General features: G+C 33.3%; 2 protein-coding genes across 6 annotated transcripts; one reads left to right on the top strand and one right to left on the bottom strand.

Annotated features, from left to right (window-relative positions):
• Positions 1 to 5,694: 5,694 nt before the first annotated feature.
• LOC133680041 (F-box/LRR-repeat protein At1g67190-like) lies at positions 5,695 to 7,931 on the bottom strand. Of its 2 annotated transcripts, none has more exons than XM_062102833.1 (2): positions 7,774 to 7,931; positions 5,695 to 7,312 (listed from the first exon to the last, which is right to left on the bottom strand). In XM_062102833.1, the coding sequence occupies exon 2, from the start codon at positions 7,144 to 7,146 to the stop codon at positions 5,887 to 5,889; it is 1,260 nt and encodes a 419-aa protein (XP_061958817.1). In that variant the 5' UTR covers positions 7,147 to 7,312; positions 7,774 to 7,931; the 3' UTR covers positions 5,695 to 5,886. The 2 variants fall into 2 exon arrangements, with proteins under 2 accessions (XP_061958817.1, XP_061958816.1); XM_062102832.1 differs by having other exon boundaries at positions 5,695 to 7,164.
• A 2,222-nt stretch (positions 7,932 to 10,153) lies between these two features.
• LOC133680040 (cell division protein FtsZ homolog 2-2, chloroplastic-like) lies at positions 10,154 to 17,952 on the top strand. 4 transcript variants are annotated; one of them, XM_062102830.1, is made up of 8 exons: positions 10,154 to 10,318; positions 10,826 to 11,581; positions 12,376 to 12,675; positions 13,633 to 13,723; positions 15,135 to 15,262; positions 16,472 to 16,564; positions 17,510 to 17,566; positions 17,650 to 17,952. In XM_062102830.1, the coding sequence occupies exons 2-8, from the start codon at positions 10,943 to 10,945 to the stop codon at positions 17,767 to 17,769; spliced, it is 1,428 nt and encodes a 475-aa protein (XP_061958814.1). In that variant the 5' UTR covers positions 10,154 to 10,318; positions 10,826 to 10,942; the 3' UTR covers positions 17,770 to 17,952. The 4 variants fall into 4 exon arrangements, with proteins under 4 accessions (XP_061958814.1, XP_061958815.1, XP_061958812.1 ...); XM_062102828.1 differs by having other exon boundaries at positions 10,155 to 10,318; positions 17,641 to 17,952; XM_062102829.1 differs by having other exon boundaries at positions 10,157 to 10,318; positions 15,138 to 15,262; positions 17,641 to 17,952.
• The last annotated feature ends 551 nt before the right edge of the window (positions 17,953 to 18,503 follow it).

Here is an 18,503-nt window from a genome sequence, read left to right as displayed (position 1 = left end):
ATGACTTGTGAGAAAGATTATTGAAATAATTGTATCGGTTGCTTAGATGCCTTCTCTCTGTATGTAAATAAAATCTTCACCCCAAACATACTACTGAAGCAACCTAAACAGCCTTGATGGTCTCCTCAACTACATAATAGACTTGATCACTAAATCCAAAACAGTGCAGAAAGTTTATAAACTTCCCTCTAACTCAGAGCATCCTCTCAGATTCTGGCAATCTCGGTGCCAAAATCTTCCAAATTGGCTATCAATAATTTACCAGATGCTGCATCAGCTCCTGAAATCGGCTGCTGGTTTGAAGTAGATATACATTATTGAAACTTAAACACTCATTTGGTAGTTAGAATTGGTGGAATATTTGCCAAAGCCAACTAATACAAGTAGTAGGTGCTGGGCTGCTGCCCATTTTGATTCTGACTAGAAGTTCATGCACACAGCGAAGGTTTATTTCAGATACAAGTTGACTTTATTCTCTTACAAAAGAGTTGGCAACACAGTTTCCACCTCCAATAATACAGAACTAAACAAGCTTAAATTCCTTGAAATCAGAACATTTGTACGAGGTCTACTTCAACTTACATTTGTCGACTTTCTTCACAGAAAAAAAGAACATCACATGTAATGAAAAATCTGGCACTTACGAGGGATCTTCCCTTCCAGCACTGCAACCTATTCAAATACCCTAAAGAGGAAGAAAGGAAATACACATTGGTAATGAAAAATAACCTCCACAGGAGACGGTGGGGGTTGCAAATTGTTACCGGCATGACCATCTTAAGATCAGTGGTAAAACATTAAGAGCAACCTAAATGAATGACCATGATTTCTTGACATGGAATCAATCATAACCACCACAATTCCATGCTGAAAAATGAATTATCCCAAGACCAACAAAAAAAAATGAAGTGTTCTACTTGTAGGAGTAGATTGAAAGTGATCTTTCATATCGAAGATTGTCACCCCTCTTAACAGTATCAACATCGTGATCCTCAAAACTCAATGTTTTGGACATACAGGGCTCTACTTGCATATGGCATCTTAATACTTAGGATGGTATGACCTTGCAGTTATGGACAAAGTTCAAACAGATTACTGCAAGATCTTCAGACATGATCCGGGCTTTTTCCTAGGTGACTCCGGATAAGGAAGAATCTAAGAACAGGAATTCAGAAGCACAGATGTTCCCTTCTCCTTCTATAACTGAAGGAAACCTAAGACAACAGTATTTTGAAGAGTTATAAAAGCCGGCCGTGCATGGTAGGTGTCGATCTAGAGCCTAGTCAAGTCGGGTATCATTTCAAACTGTATTTTTGCACCCTCCCCTAACCTATACGATTTGATTGAAAAGAATTGCTAGTCTGTGGCAATTAAATAGTTTCTAAGAATCAAATCTGTCACTACGGATCCATCTTCAATAACAAAGGAGCGATGGTGTATGGACATTTCATCTATTGTGAAACATATATATATATATATATATATATATTTCATAGTATTTTAATATTTTTAAAATATTATATTCTTCAAAATCAATAAAATCAAATAAAACTTCAAAAATTATTATCATTAGATAAAACAAAATAAATAACTCATAATACTTATTACATTGTTAAAATTCAAACTTAATTAAAACAGTGTAATAGTGGAGCGTCTAAAATATCGAAACAAAACAAAAACTAAAAGAAAAGTCTCGTGAAACAAGTAAGGCATATCGACCAAAACTGAAGAAGTAAGAACACTCAACAAAGTTTACTTGCTAACAGAAACTAAAAACCTGAAATAATATTTAAAAAAATCAAGGGATGAGTTCAACTAACTCAACAAAGGAATAACATTTAATATAGATCTTAGATATTAATACCTTGTAAGTCGATATATCTTGATATAAATATAAATACTAAGTATATTAACATAAAAATTATCTATATTACATGCATATTAATAGTTTGCATATTAACATAGAACATAGAGAATAACATTTAACATAAATCTTAGATATTAATAGTTTTCAAGAATTAATCAATTGTACACATCATATAATCAACATACTTATATTATTTATATTACATTCATATTAAAGATTATCTTACTCACCCGGAAAACAAAAGCAAAAGACAAACATATGCAGAACCTGAGACTACTGAAGATCATTAGGAGGAACGTCAGCAGAACATATAACGGATATAGAAAACACTAAAAAGCAATTCGAAATAAAGTAACATAAAAGATTAAAAACTCTTAGCTTAGATATGAAAACATAAATATAAAACATACTGATTCACCCGATCGATTTCGAACATAACTCAAACCTAACAAACCTTATAAAACTCTACTCTTAGGTCAACCAATCGACCAAGATGACCAACCGGTCGACCTGAATGACTAATCGATCGATCATTATCACAGGTCAACCAGTCGACCGGTATCAACTAGCCAACAGGTTGGTCGATTTACAACAAATAGTCGATCGACAACAACCGATCGGCCGGTTCAGCCAACCGGTTGATCAGGATTTCCAGAATCTTGATCTGTTAGTCATCAAATCTACATAATTCACAATATAACAATTTATTCTTGTAATACTTTGAAATAAAAAAAAAAGGTTTAATATAAAATGACAACAATGCCCTTAGAAGAGTAATATTTAGGTATATATATGGATGAATGACATTTTAGTAATCGAACAAAGAGTTGGTAAATATAAAAGGAAGAAAAAAAAGAGGATTTAGATTTGAAGAGAGGAAACTGTAAGAAGAAGAAGAAGAGAAAGAAAAAAAAGATAACTGAAGGAGAAGAGACTTAGAGAAAATAAATTTAAAATGTAAGTTTTATGTTTTGATGTGTATAATTGTTGGTATTAATTAAGATTATGAATTTTTTTAAGATTAGGGTTTTGAAGATTTTGATTTGGGTTTGATTGAAGAGTTGATTGAAATATTATGAGTTAATTGTTATGGATAATGGTTTATTTAGTTGATTTTGGGTAAGGATGATGATTTTGAGTTATGGTTTATTTAAATGATGAATTTGAGTTAGAGATTTTGGTAGATCAGTGGGTGATTTATGGAAAAATCTGAGTTTGAGGTTAAAGATGATGAAATTTCATTTTAATCTCTTAATTTGTGAAAATTATACTTTAGTCCCATAACTTTAAAAAAATTACATTTTGGTCCCTAAAGAAAATTTTGAGATTCTAGATAGAATTGAGGATGGATTATGGATAAAATTTCAGTATAGTTATGAATTTATAACATTTTTAGTTTGGCCATCTAATTTGATAAAATTACAATTTGACCTAAAAATTTGATAAAATTTCATATTGGTCTCAGATGTAATTTTACTTTTTTAGATTGTTTTGATGAATGATTGAGGTTTATTTGGTGAAATATGATCAAGTTTTATGATTGTTTTCTTTTGAATTAGATTTCAAGAACACCATTTGATTTGTGGGTTATTTTTATTTGGAAAAAGGACTAATTTGGTTCATAAACATATAGGGTTATCATTTAGACCCTTAGTTAAGTTTATTAAATAGATTTTACATTATTTTTTAGTCCTTTTTAGTATGCCTTATTTTCTATTCAGATAATCATGGTATTCTACCTGTAGAATATTAGTAGGATTGCCTTTGGTATCTGTTTCCGTGTTATTTGTACTTTTGAGTTAGGTGAGTGGATAATTTTTCATATGCTAGAGAATTAGTATAAATAATAGAATTGTTAATATGGAATTGATTGTGCTTCTTGGTAAATCTTATTTTGTTATTTTTTCCTTGTTTATAATTAAGTATGATCACTTATTGAAATTGAATCTTTGATATGAACCATTATTTACTTCTGAATTGATAGTTTTTTTTTATTTAATTGATGTTACGAGTTGAGTCTTGAGATATGAATTTGTTTGTTTGATTATAATATAAATGATGTGCTAATCAGAATACTCGTACTAACAAGGTAGTGTTAGTCTTTATACACACTTACACACTATATTAAAACTTTAGTTGGTCGAGAGAGTCACCAACCTATAGCGACTGATCATCTCACGGCACGGAGCATCATGCTCATTTCATTTTGATTTTTTGACAAGTCTTACCTTATGATATTCATGTTATGGTCTATTTGAGAAACTTTCCTGTAAGAACTTAAAGTCATATTTGTATATACATTCCTCATTGTTGTATTACCTCATGTATGTATATTGAACATTATCTACTCACTGAGTTGTTAAACTCGTCCTTTCATTATTTATCTTTTTCAGGTTTATAGCTTATTAGTATGTCGCTTTTGTTGGACCTTCAGAACCTGTTCTTTTAGTTGTAATTGTTTTTTTTTTCTTTATGTCTAATTAGTGCTTCATAATTTCAATATTTGTATTAACTCTTGTATTAAGATAATCAATTTATATTATAGAATTAGTTATGTTATCTTGTTGCATAGATCTCTATTTTGTTTATATAGGTAAAAAAGTTTATATATGAGTTTGGGTTTGTATAAGTATGAATATCTAGAATAAAACATTGCCTATGTACCAGTAATGGATTCGAAAATCAGGTCGTGTCACTTCTTCAACAACTCATAATTTCAGAAATCAGATAAGTTTGTTTCAAGCAAACTAACATCCTAATACATTAATTTAAAAACCCTTAAATCATTCAATCAATAAGTCTTAATGAAACTTTAACTCTTCCTTAATCCTTCCGCAAATAAACTCCTAATAAAAAAAAATAACAAAAGTGAAAGTTACTTCCTTGTTTTTTCAACCTTACCTAACCAAACTAAAACTTAAAACCGAAATACACCAGCTTAAAACCGAAATACTTGGTGTTGTTTAAAGAAAAAGTCACGACGAGAAGAGGAAAACGAGGGGAAGAGAGAAAAAATCAATTCTCATACAACCCTTTTCTATCTAGATTTGTTGGGTTAGATTTGGACTGTATCTTGAGATTAGGTTGGGCGAAGAATATATATCTGACAAAATCACATTTTCAATACTTTCGTTCATAATGGTTGCATCCCACAATTGACAACAAAATGAGCCTTATGCCTTGCTAGCCTGCAGCAATTAAAAACTGTAAATGCACTGAGGCTTCTAGCCAGCGGTCTTGGCAGGTTTTCCTATCTATGCATCCTGAGTTCAAGTTTTAGTGCATCCTGAGTTTAAGTTTCAGTGTGCACGCTTGTCACTCCGCGGTGTCTTACCTGCCTACTAGGCTTGTAGGATGTTTAGTGAGTCCGGAAATTAGTCATGGTACGCGTAAACTGGCCCGGACATCCCGGGTTATAAAAAAAAAAACACTGTAAGTGCCTGTGAACAATACTTTCCATCCAAATCCAGAATTGCTAAGTTATGTCCAGAGATTCTCCTGTCATTCGTGGGTGTTACAAGAATACTGGTGATGCTTGCAATTCCTCTCTTCAAGGGGTTGAACGGTGTCAATGCTCCAAACAATACTCCATTTATTGAAGGCATAATGAGCCATGGACACTCAGTCCTTGTATAACTTCTGTCCCTCATAAATAAAAGACCTGCATATTTCTACCGCAAGATCCTCAGCCTGGGGCCATTCTTATTTCACCAAGCTGGACAGTGTATCTGTGTGTGAGTATGTGAGAGGGAGAGAGGGAGAGCAAACTTTTCAACCTGGCAGTAGAAAAGCTTGAATACAGCAATTGAGTAAAAATGACAACAAAGTGAAAAGAAAACACGTTTCTATTGTAAAAGCAAGTAATTTTCCGTGATAAGGAAGAATTCAGAGATCATTTACAGGACACGAAAAGGGATGCTCAGGTTCTAAAATGCTGTAAATCTTACCCAGAACATGTTCGTATACGACTCATTTTTTAGGCAAAACTTGAATATTGACCAAAAGTAATCACAAGATTTCTATTCATAATCGAACTGCACATCTACATGCATGTATTTTCTCATGAGCTGAACTATGGATGATGTAAAATTGGCCAACATTTGGCATTCTTCATGACTTTTGGCCTCTGAAACAACACCATGAATTACCAGCTTCCTGAGATTTGGACAAAGTTTTAGCAGCCCCTCAACCCAATGAGAGAAGAGATCATTAATTATAGTCCATCCGAGCTCCAACACAAAGACATTCTCCAAGTGGGAAGACCCTTGCAGGCCATAGTTAACCACTCCATCTCTCAAGTCATAACTTAATGCAAGATGGCTGAGATGCGGGAAACAAACAGCAATAGTTTCTAAATCCACAATCTCATCCTCGTCATCGAAGACCACATCCCAAAGACGAAGTTTTGTCAACTTTGATGATTTGGAGATCATTTGGTAGAACTTTGGCCACATAATAGTGAAGTTGCTGACATCTATGATCTCAAGATTATCAACAGTGTCACCAATATCAAGATGAATAACACTTACATCATCAATTTTGAAATGCTTCAAAGTACCCTTTCCAATGAGTTCAAATAGCTCAAGAGCACAATCCTTCAAGTGCAAGCATTCAATGCTATCTGCCTCCAAGATAAACTTGTCCAAACTGATTGCTTCAACATAAACTCTCTTTAATGTTGGACTGGTCAGTTCAACAGTCACCTGTGCATCAGACATTGCAATCTCTGGATTGATAAGTTCCAAGGTCTCAATCTTTGGGCAAGCAGTGAGCAAAAGATTGAGATCCAATGCTGAGATACTGACATAACTCAAAGAAAGGGATTTTAAACAAGGGAATCTCTGAAAGTTGGGTTCAACCCCTGTTATCGAGTTGTGGGACAGTTCCAGCATTTCCATCTTCTGCCTGCCACAAATCTCAAGAATATTAACATTCGGAGTAGTCCGAACATTATAAATCAATCGGTGCAAGGTTTCCCTGGTGTACATAAGCCAAGCAATAACTGTTGAAGCAGAGAACTCGTCAACATCATCCATCAAAATCGACAAGCCTTGTAACCCAGTGGTTTGAAATATTGTCTGAGTTATCAGTATCTCTAGTCGGCTAGTTGTGAGATCTTGATAGACATGCCAATCATTGGAATTAAATGAAAGAGTGTGAAGATGTTTGCGCCAAGCTTCTCGCCACTTCCGACATGTTGCAGAAGCTATCACCACATCTCGAGCACCTCCTAGCCGTGACAGAATGTTCCCAATAACTTCAACTGGAACATGTTCCATTACCCGAAAAACAAATACCTGAAGTTTCAAATCCACAACTAGGACTTCATACGAGAAATATCAGAAAAATTGATGCAGCTCAATTTATAACACACTAACTAATAAACCATTCAACAATATTTGGATCCTGTGCATAGCTTCTTGTTCAGCAACACCAAAGTTTGATCTAGTACACAAACATAAAAGCTACTCAGCACATAGAAACAACCAATTGGCACTAGCTAAAAACTAAGAGGAAAAAATTCAAACTTTAAAAAGGTCTCAGTCATTGAATCACAAAGGCAAGCAACAAAAATTAAATGCAAACCCAGATAAATCCAAAATCCATCAACAGAAAACGAAAAACTAAAAATCCAATATCAGGGTACCAACTACATTGATTTCAACAAAAAAAAAATTTGCAAGAAATCCAGCAAACCATCAAGTAATCAGGCAATAACCCAAAAATCAATGAGCGAAACCCATCAAAAACACAAAATCTGACATCTGGGTACAAACAAACAAATTCAAACATTCACACTGCAACGTTAATTAACCAAATAGAATATTGAAAAGAATGAGATTCGATAAATGATACCCTGAATTCAAAAGCACTAAAAAACGCAAAAGGGTCGTCAAAGATCTTACCACACAATACAATCAACAAGAGATTTGAGATGAACAGGGAGACAATCGAGAGAGAGAAGTAGATTCCAGGCGTGACTTTGATAAAGATCCGCCACCCTGGAGAATAGAGAGAGAGAGCCTATTATAAGTTGGACGAATCCATGATGAGCTAGGCTGTTTGGAACTGTAAATTGAATTTAATTAAGAAATTTTAATGAAATCAAATCATTTAAAAATTCTAGATGAAATTTAATTTTTAAAAATTATATTTAAAATTATTTTTTAAAAAGTATTTTATATTTATTTTTTAAAAAAATCATATATTATTTAGAATTAATTTTTTTATTGTAATTAAATTGTAGTGTTTAATTTAAATTCAATTGATAAATAAATTAAATTTATATATTTAAAAATGATATAATTATTTTATTCCCTATATTATTCAATTATCTATTATAATTAAATTCAATTATAGAATTCATATGTTTGATAAATAACTTAAATTCAAACGCTTGAAAAATATATAATTTATTTTATTTTATTTTTTATATTATCTTGAATTCAATTACAATGTTCAATTTGAATTTAATTAATAGATAAGTTGAATGCACATGCTTGAAAAAATAAAATTCAAATTATTTTATTTGCTATATTACTTAACTCTCTACTATAATTGAATTTGATAAGGGTAGTATAAAAAATAAAATAAATTAAACTTTATTTTTTTTAATCATGTAAATATCAACTATATAACTTGTTTATTAATTAAATTTAAATTAAATATTATAACTGATAACTGAATTTAATTATAATAGAGAATTTGTTTAAACAACTAGAATAAAAAAGATTGGTTTTTTTTTAATTTGTAATCATTTGCTAAAGATTTATTTTTTTTTAAGGGCAAACCTGGAAAAAGTCGTTGATCTATAGAAGATATCTTAATTAGATATCTCAATCCCCATTCTATTTTTTATTTGGATTAGTTTCTCAATATACCAAGCAATTCTCAATTAGATCCTTTTATTGGTTTTGGTTAAAAAAGCTGTCTCTTTTCATGTGAAAAATATGAATTTACAAAGACTTTCCTCATCACTTGATAGGGAGAGTTCTGTGAAGAAACATAAGGGCTGTATATTTTTTATATATAATTTGATCGAACACCTGGTTTCGTGCGATGCAAGAGTGAAGATCTTAAGGAATTGATGATTTTGTATGAGAAAAAGAAAATCGAGCGAGTTTTGTTCGTATTTACAGGAAAGGCCTTGTGGTTTGGGTTAATTTCAAGAATAACCCTAACTATACTGCTACTATTCCGTATCAGTATTTTGACTTAAACCTTGGATTCAGTTCCATATACTAGGGAGAAACCTCTAATGACAAGGCGTTGCTGCTGCTATTGTGCTGTTTCATGTTATTGGTCCGTGTCAACCCTTGCAGTAGCAGCATGTTGTTACACTGTCATGCTGTAAGAATGTTCACTACCGTGATTGGAAAGTATTTTTTATATTTTTTTTATTTAAAATTAATATATTTTTTATATTTTTATATTATTTTTATTTCTTAATATAAAAAATAATTTGTAAAAAATAAAAAAATATATATTATTTTAATGTGTTTTAAAATAAAAAAACTTTTTGAAAAACCACCACTACCACACTCTCAAACACTTTCTTAAATATAACTTGTTGTCTGTTCTACTTGTCCGTTTAAGAATTTATAATCTCACGTGTCAAGGTTTTAAAAATTTAAAAATTATTTTTTTATAAAAATACTTTTATAATATCTTAAAAAATAATATAGGCTACATCTCATTTTATAACTTAAATTGTTAAATTTAAATAGTTATTTAATATGATATTATAACATTGATAATTAAGTAATCATGAATTTGAATTTTACTATCTCCATTTATTTTATAAAAATTAATTATAAAATAATATAATATGAATCTATATAAATTTTAATTTTAAAAAAATATAATATAAATAATATAAACTACATCTTAAAAATTTATTTAATAACTTATTATAAAAATAAAGTGAGTTAAAATCATGACGCTAGCCACATAGGCACAAGCACAACTCATAAAGTGAGTCCATCTAGTCAACGACTCGGCTAGCTCTAGCCTCCATCTCTAGCAGCTACCATGCCACCAAGATTTTAGCCAGGTAGTGACGAGTGCTAACTGCTAAGATTTTTACAAGACTCCGCTTTCTTTTTGGAGCGCGAACTAAACGAAAGACTGTTAAAATTTAATATATATATATATATATATATATATATATATATATATATATATATAAAAATTATTTTAATATGATAATATTAAAAATAAAAAAAATTATTATTTTAATATAATTTAAATAAAAAAATATTTTAAAAAATAACCGAAATTTCATACACCCTCTCTGCCAAATCTTTTCAGTTACCGACAAGACAAAAACCTCAACAACACAAGAGCCACGCTCTCCACTCTTCTATTCAAGTACTAAAATCATCTTCGGCTCATTATCATCCCAGTCGCATAATAAAACCATAGTCATACCTAAATTGTCAGCATTTGCAGGTAACTGACTAACTCTACCTTGCTCCCAACTTGTTTTTTATAATGCTTGGATTGGTGTTTTTGGTCATTCTATTCTTGGGTTTGTTTTATGTTTTAATTATTTTTTTCTTAAAACGTAGTCTTACTTCTGCCCAGATGTTATTTTCTCCATTTTTTGTCCCTATTTGATGCATTAATGAGTGGTCTGGGGTTCTGAATGCGGTAGTTTTTTTTTTCTTACCTGATTATTCCAGGCATATTTGATTGCTACATTGATGAATTATCTGTGTTTTGTTGCTAATTTCTTGTGTATATATAGTTTCAAAAAAAAAAAGGAGTTGGAAAGTGTGTGTTGTTTTCTAAGTGAAATGTGGAGTGAGTTTGGCTTATTGGATCCTTGATTTGTTTTTCAATGTTGATTTGTTTTCCTAACCCAAGTTGAATTCTTTGAAGGCCAAATCTTTTTCTGTAATGCAAGTGTTTTCTGTGTGTATCTTGATGGTTTAACTTGTTATGACTTATGATCAGGTTAAGGAAGAACGGAAGGGAGCAGAACAGTTCGATTTGGGCAGCTTGGGCTCAAAAGTTCTAAGCTTCTCGACTACTGAATCATAATTTAAAGAATTTTGTTCTTGCCCTTCTAGTATGGCGACTTGTGTATCTCCACCTTTCACGCCATCTGGTACTCAAATTTCAGTGGGACGAAGGATTTCAACAGAAAACCGAATTGGTAAAACAGTTACCTTCAAAAGGTTTGACAAGAAGAATGGTTCATGTGGTGCATATGAAAGGAATGTCTTCAGTATCCCACAAATTAGGTGTTCGGTTAACTCTCACAATATCAGCCCAAATCATAGCAAAGACTCTTTCCTGGATTTGCACCCCGAGGTTTCAATGCTCAGAAGTGATGCAAATGACACATACTCTTGTCTGAGAAAGGAGACATCTGGAGTAAATGTCACTGAGAGCTCAGGGGATTCCTCCTTTATGAGCAACTACAATGAAGCCAAGATCAAGGTTATTGGTGTCGGGGGTGGTGGGTCTAACGCTGTTAATAGAATGATTGAGAGTTCCCTGACCGGGGTGGATTTTTGGATAGTGAACACAGATATTCAGGCAATGAAGATGTCACCAGTGCTCCCAGAGAACCGTTTGCAAGTTGGCAAAGAGCTAACTAGAGGTCTGGGTGCTGGTGGAAACCCAGATGTAGGGATGAATGCTGCCAATGAAAGTAAAGCAGCGATAGAGGAGGCACTTTATGGTGCAGACATGGTCTTCATAACAGTATGCCTTTGCTCTTTTCCTATATGTTAATTGCTTGAATAAATTAAAAGAATGGAAATAGATCCTGAGATATACAACTCCCTTTCTATCATCTTTTTGAAAAGTAGAATACATTAGCTTAGCATAGCTCAGTAGACTATTGAGATCAAAGGCACACATCTGTGCACGTGGCATGTGCTTGTATACGCCTATTTGCTGTGAATAGATTCGGTCACTTGGTTTTGCACATTCAAAGCTGACCTTAACACATCAAACTCCTTTCCTTGGATTGATTTAGATCTGCCAACGATTAAAAATCAGAGGCCTTTCTTGCAAATAAAATGAAAGCCCAAGTTCTCCATAATAATTTCAATTTGACCCACTAGATCTGGGGTCTTGCAGGAGGTAGATACTTGTTTTGCAGAACTGCAAAGGTGAAATTCATTTAAGGCTTTCCCTTTCATCCTGGCTGATGTCTTGTTAAATAGTAATGCCAGTGGATATGGGAGTTCAACTGTAGTCAAATGTTGGCAATGCCTTAAATTTTTTTCTGAACTGGAAATGATGGGGGGAAGATTATAGTTGTTGAAGGAAATGCAGAACTACAAGTCCAAAGCATTAGGACATAGCTATATATCATGTTAAATCAGGCCTGAACTATTGTTGTACATCTTCTTTATTCGATTGAGGGTTCCCTTTATTGTTTATCTCCATGTAGTTCTTCCTAAGTGTTACAAATAGGTCACAGTATTTCCTGATAATTGCTACTCTTTTTCATTTTGTTATGATATCTCATTGATGCCTTAAATCTGTAGGCTGGGATGGGTGGAGGAACCGGCACTGGTGGGGCTCCAGTGATTGCTAGTGTTGCAAAGTCCATGGGAATATTGACTGTTGGTATTGTGACAACACCATTCTCCTTTGAGGGCCGAAGACGTGCTGTTCAAGCTCAGGAGGGAATTGCTGCTCTGAGAAACAATGTTGACACATTAATTGTTATTCCTAATGACAAGTTACTGACTGCTGTTTCTCTATCAACCCCAGTGACAGAGGCATTTAACTTGGCTGATGATATACTTCGGCAAGGTGTTCGTGGCATCTCTGACATCATTATGGTATAGAATGACTAAAGAGAAATGTTAAATTAGTTTGTATCTTTGGCTTCATGTGATTTCTTTTCTAGTTGTTAAAATTAATTCTCAGTCATGTGGTGCTTACATGCTAACACGCCACTCCATGACCATGAGGTTGTGAATCATGCACAATTCAGTATTTATTTACTGTTTTGAAGTTCAATTTGCTTTGCCAATGTTACAGGCCTTAATTTTGTAAATATAAAGACCTTTTTTTCTGAACTAACATCTGTAGTCTTTTCTCTCTACTTCTGCATTTTTCCCATCCCACCCAAACTTGTAGAATTCTCTCAAGTGGGGGATTTGAACCTGACACCTTCACTTGGGGGACAAGATCTACTCCATCCATTCTATCTTAAAATCTTTGTATTTTTTATCACTTAGATGGTCATCACCCATTTTTTTTGGTTTCATGGTTTGTCATTGTCGATAATGTGTTTAAGTGCTTTCATAATTGATTGTTGCATCTATTCTTACTGCTATCATTCATCTTCTTATTTCATACCATCAAATTATAACATGTACTAGTGTGGTCTTCATACAGAAATAAGTGCTTGTGTTTATAGAGTTGTATTGGGACGCAAGCATTCACATGAATATGCAAATTCCGTGTATGTGGGTGGGTTTGTGTGTGGTGTATTATTCTTTGAAGTGAACACCTTTTCTGGTAAATTTGTCTTCTGCCTCCCATATATCCTTACATTCCCCTTCATTTATGGTAATTCTAGCAGCATTTTCTGTTGAATAAGGTTTATACTTATCAAATCCCCCCAAAAGATTATTTTTCCAGGTTGCTATAGTCATCTGATAAGGTTTTTTGGTTTTATCCCATGTCTCTAGGCCTCTGTCTCCTGTCTCTTATTCCTTTCCTTTGTCAACCATATTCAGCAGTGTTTTTGCCTTTTCCTCTCATAATGGTGAGAAATTTTTCTTCTACAGGTGCCAGGTCTGGTGAATGTAGATTTTGCTGATGTTCGAGCTATTATGAAAGATGCAGGTTCTTCTCTTTTGGGAATAGGAACTGCAACCGGTAAGTAAAAGATCCCAATGACAGAACTTGCTATTTTCAAATATTTTTAGTTTTAGCTATTTATGGGTTATATTGGATGAGGTCCTGATACAATGTCCGATGGAGATGAGTGTTAAACGGTTTTATAGGCCATGCCCCACAAGTGATTTAGTGTAGATTGTGCTGGTTCTCATTTGAGAGCTGTGAGCAAGTTTCTGCGGCTCCTGTATGTTAGGGTTCCTTTTGTCTGTTATGAGTAAAAATTCCTTTGATTAGGGATTAATGTATTATATCTTCTTGCTCATTTCTTCTTGTCTTCTGTGTTCATTCCCAACATGCTTGTTGTTTACCACTTCAAGGTGAACAAATATGAATCCTCGTGTAAAACCATCAAACAGCTCCTGAATCTCTAATTCTACTTCCAAAGCCCTGGTTCGATCAATTCCTAGATTTATTTTGGGTAACATGTAGGAGCAAAACCCCTATATATTTTTTTTTTTTGCATGGTTGCTTGCTATCTTTTGATTGCAAGGGTTGTTCTGCATGATTTGTATTTAGAGTCCAATTGATCTAGCTACAACCCCTTGTTTCAATATGGAGAAGATTTACAAATGGAAAAGGAATTGCTACAAAACCATAGCAAAAGTAATTAAAGACAAAGCATCAATATTTTTTTTTCTTTGATCAAATGAGAGAAGGGTTTCATGTCTCAGTTTTTTGCCTCTTTTATTTATAATGGATCTGTCATCATTTACAATCCTATATAAAGCGTGCTTTTGTTTTATGATGAAAAATGGCAGGAGAATAATTTGGATTTTCAGCTTAAAATATAATGACTCTTTAAATTTGATTCAGTTTCATATTATCTTTGAATGTCTTAGGCTAGGCTTATGATAACATATGTCTTCATGCCTCATTAATTCTCTTCTATTGATTTTAAAGAACTCAACTATGGAAACCAGCCTTTATCTTTTGAAGGGATATAAAGAAGCCTATCCTAAACGTTACGTTGTATGTTTTGGAATTGGCCATGCCCTGTTCTTTATTTAACTGAAGCCCCAATATTATTTTTTCTTATGCATGAATGTTAGTTTCTGTTGTTTTTCATGCCTATATTTACCTTGTAGCTGCCAATGTTAGTTTCTGTTGTTTTTCATGCCTATATTTACCTTGTAGCTGCCACCTTCTGAATTTCTTTGCAGCCATAAGTCTTAAAAAGTAGAAAATGAGAAACATTGTTATATATGCATTTCTTTTATCAATTTCTAGAGTTGTGGTACTTTCCATTTTGTTCTCTAAACACCTGCTTCATTCATGATATAATACTCGATTTCAGTGTTCTCATCAAATTTTTCTGCACAAAACTGTTTAATGCATCATGATCGCATGTTTAGTTTTCTACCTGTAATAATTACTTTTCTTTATTGATTAGCAGGGAAGGCAAGGGCAAGAGACGCTGCATTGAACGCCATCCAATCACCTTTGTTGGATATTGGCATTGAACGAGCTACTGGGATTGTGTGGAATATAACTGGTGGAACCGATTTAACTTTGTTTGAGGTGAGCCCTCTCTCTAGTATAATGGCTGAACTCAATTCCATTACTATGCATCTTCTGCACATTTTATTAGTATATTTTCAGGGGTATTGATAATAGATAGTATCGTTCCCACTGGAATGCAAGCATCGTTGATTTGGCCTGCCACTCAGATTTACTATGATTCATGATTTTGCAAGTGGACTCTGTGGAATTTCTATATCAGTTGGAACATGCCATCTGTCTAGAGTCTAGGACTTGGGGAGTTGGAGCACTAAATTCTTAGGTTATCATTTCTTAAGTAAAACAAAAACGCATTAATTGCGAAGCTACTTCTAATGCATGGCATGTTAGCTCATGAAATGGTAGTGCTGTTCTTTCAGCTTTACATTTTCATCAGGTGTAAAATTCCTTAGAACTATCATGCTCATGAAGTTTACATTTTCTGGACTTCTTGGTGGCTAGTTTTAAAGACGAGCATGGCTTATTAGCATCATGATATATTTTCACTCTTTATTGTATGCCCTTATTTTTGTTATTAGATAAAGAAATTGAGGAGTTTTTACAAGTATCTCTTGAATCTTGGTTTTTGATTCTTCAGATAGGCACTTGCATCATTCTTTTATTTGCTTGAAAAATATTCAAGCAAGTTATCAGACCAGCTAGGCTGAGAATTTTGAGAAAACTATGACTTGTTTATCTGTGAACACTCATCCCTACTGCCTAATAGATAAAATACTTCTACTGTTTGACATGAAGTTGGAACAGCTTTTGGAAGAGACATGTGCATGACTAACTGTACAATTGTTACACATATGATACCCTGTTGTTTTATTCTGAGGCAATGTTTGATCTACATACAAAGAAATTTTATTTCTTGTAGTTATAGACAAAGAAAATGAGAAGCTTTCCAGTGCTTTGCTCATATGCTTTTAGAATGGTCGCAATGCAAAGATCTCTCTCTCATGTGTCCAAACACTTGCTAATGTTACGTGAATTTGGGCAATAATTTAATTATAACGAATTGGGTTAATATGTAGCCTCATGGCTTTTGGCTCTCATGTGATTCTCTGTGTAATTTTCTGCAGTAAGAAGATATTTCTATTCATTTCTGAATCTTGTTCATGACTGCAATTATATGGTTATTATCATAGTTTTATTATTCTCTATAACTGGTTGCTATATAGCTTTTAAACTAACTTTTGACTTCAATTCTTGTCATGTTTCTTGAAGGTGAATGCTGCTGCAGAGGTTATCTATGACCTCGTGGATCCAACTGCAAACCTAATATTTGGAGCGGTGATAGATCCATCACTAACTGGTCAAGTAAGTTGGCAACGGAGAAATAACTGCAAAGCATGTTTATTTGTGATTGCTATGGTAACATGTAATATGGAGAGTATTCGTTTTCAAGAAAAATAAAAATAAAACAGAATAAGAAGAAAGGGAAAAGTCAAATTTCCGAGGATGAAATGGACAATACAGATAGATTGATTACCCTTGCAGCATCACAACTTTGACCTTAGCAAAGCATTTTTCTTTAAAGTGGCTGTGAACTGCTGGTTACTCTTTGTCAAAGATTGTTCTGCATCAAAACTTCGTTAGTGGGATATATGCCCTGTTATATACCTATGTTTCTCAGTCAAAACTGAATGGAATTGCACATGAATTTCTGAATAACTCATCAGGTGAATTTACCAATCAATTTATGAAGCATAACGCAGGGGATTTCAAACAATAAAGGACCGAGGAAACCCAACATATGCGGCTTCTAATTTCTCAGGAATGTCAATTATATAATCTTTCTAAAGTTATTATATTCCTTTTGTTTTCCCTTTTGAACTTCTAGTTTTAATCTTATTGCATGAATGATTAAATTTCCTTCAAGTTAGTGATATTAATGAACTTTTGGGTTACTGGAGAACCATAGTGTAGCAATTCCTGTTCCCTTCGTATGTCAGATGATATAATGCTTTTGCTTTAAGTTAAACATTGACAATCAGTAAACAATAAATTCAAGTCGAGTTGTTAAAATGGTAATTAACAAACACAGCATCTGACATCACTAATTTAGCATGTGATCTTTCTTCTGTTCCAAGACTCTGGAAGCTGAAGTTCTATGATGTTTAGTTTGGATACGCAAGGTTATTACAAGTATCGTTCCTTGCCGCATGAGCTTTAAGTTTGATCACTTGATAATACCATATCTTTCTCTTAATATAGTTATTGTACTTTAATTGCTCAAAGATGTGTCTTTCTATCATCATTTAGGTTAGCATAACCCTGATTGCCACTGGATTCAATCGCCGCAACGAAGGTGAAGGAAAGGTATGTCTTCAAGGTCCATCCTTTTATGAAAGATTTACATCTGTTTATATCCTTTTGATTGGAAAAAATTGCAGGGGACTCAGCGTGCTCATGGTGATGTGCCTCTTGGAATAAACAGACGTCCGTCTTACGCTGAAGGAGGCTCTGTGGAGATTCCTGAGTTCTTGAGGAAGAAGGGCCGCTCTCTCTTCCCACGAATATGACCTCTTTTGCTCGTTTATATCCTTGTATTGAGAAATGTATATTCCGCTTTCTCTTTGTTTTTTTGTTTTTTTTTTGTTTCTAAGAAATTCTCCTCACGCCCTTTAGAGTTGAGTGGAATCCCAGAGATTCCCTCTGGAAATAATTTCTTCTAAAACTATATATAATATATATATATTTTTTAATTTGTTCATCGACTTTGACATATCTTATCATTGAATTATCTCACATTCCATGAAAGAATGTTTCTCAATCCACAAGGTATTGGATTATTGGCATATCATCTGGTGGTATCCAACAATATCTGAAACCAATATAGTTTTAATTTAATTTCAAAAAATATTATTTAGATTAAGTCCTTTAAATTTGATTTTGTTGTTAATTTTCTCCTTCCCATTTCCTGTAAACTGGTTGCTTACGTTTTGATTTCTGAATTTGCAATTTGTGGTGAGTAGAAGAAGCCTCCAATTCATCTTCTAGGAAACAATGAATTCTTGGGACACCAATGACATTGACCTATGACTTTTGGGTGATGTATAATGCAACCCTAGTGAGATGCCACTTATTATTTAATTATTAGAAGGTGATTTTTCTTGCCTTGGCCCTTGTAAGCTTTCTTGTCTCTTGTGCTAGTTGCTTATTTTCAATAATTTTATGATGAGAATAAGAGATTTTTTTTTTTTTATTATTATTATTATTTTGGGGGGGGGGGGGGGGGGATTCGAAAAAGGTTATT

The sequence above is a fragment of the Populus nigra genome, chromosome 19 (genome assembly GCF_951802175.1).
Source record: "Populus nigra chromosome 19, ddPopNigr1.1, whole genome shotgun sequence".
In the NCBI taxonomy this organism is placed as follows: Eukaryota; Viridiplantae; Streptophyta; class Magnoliopsida; order Malpighiales; family Salicaceae; genus Populus; species Populus nigra.
The sequence above is the reverse complement of the archived record's forward strand: the minus strand, read 5'-3'. Positions and strand labels throughout refer to the sequence as shown.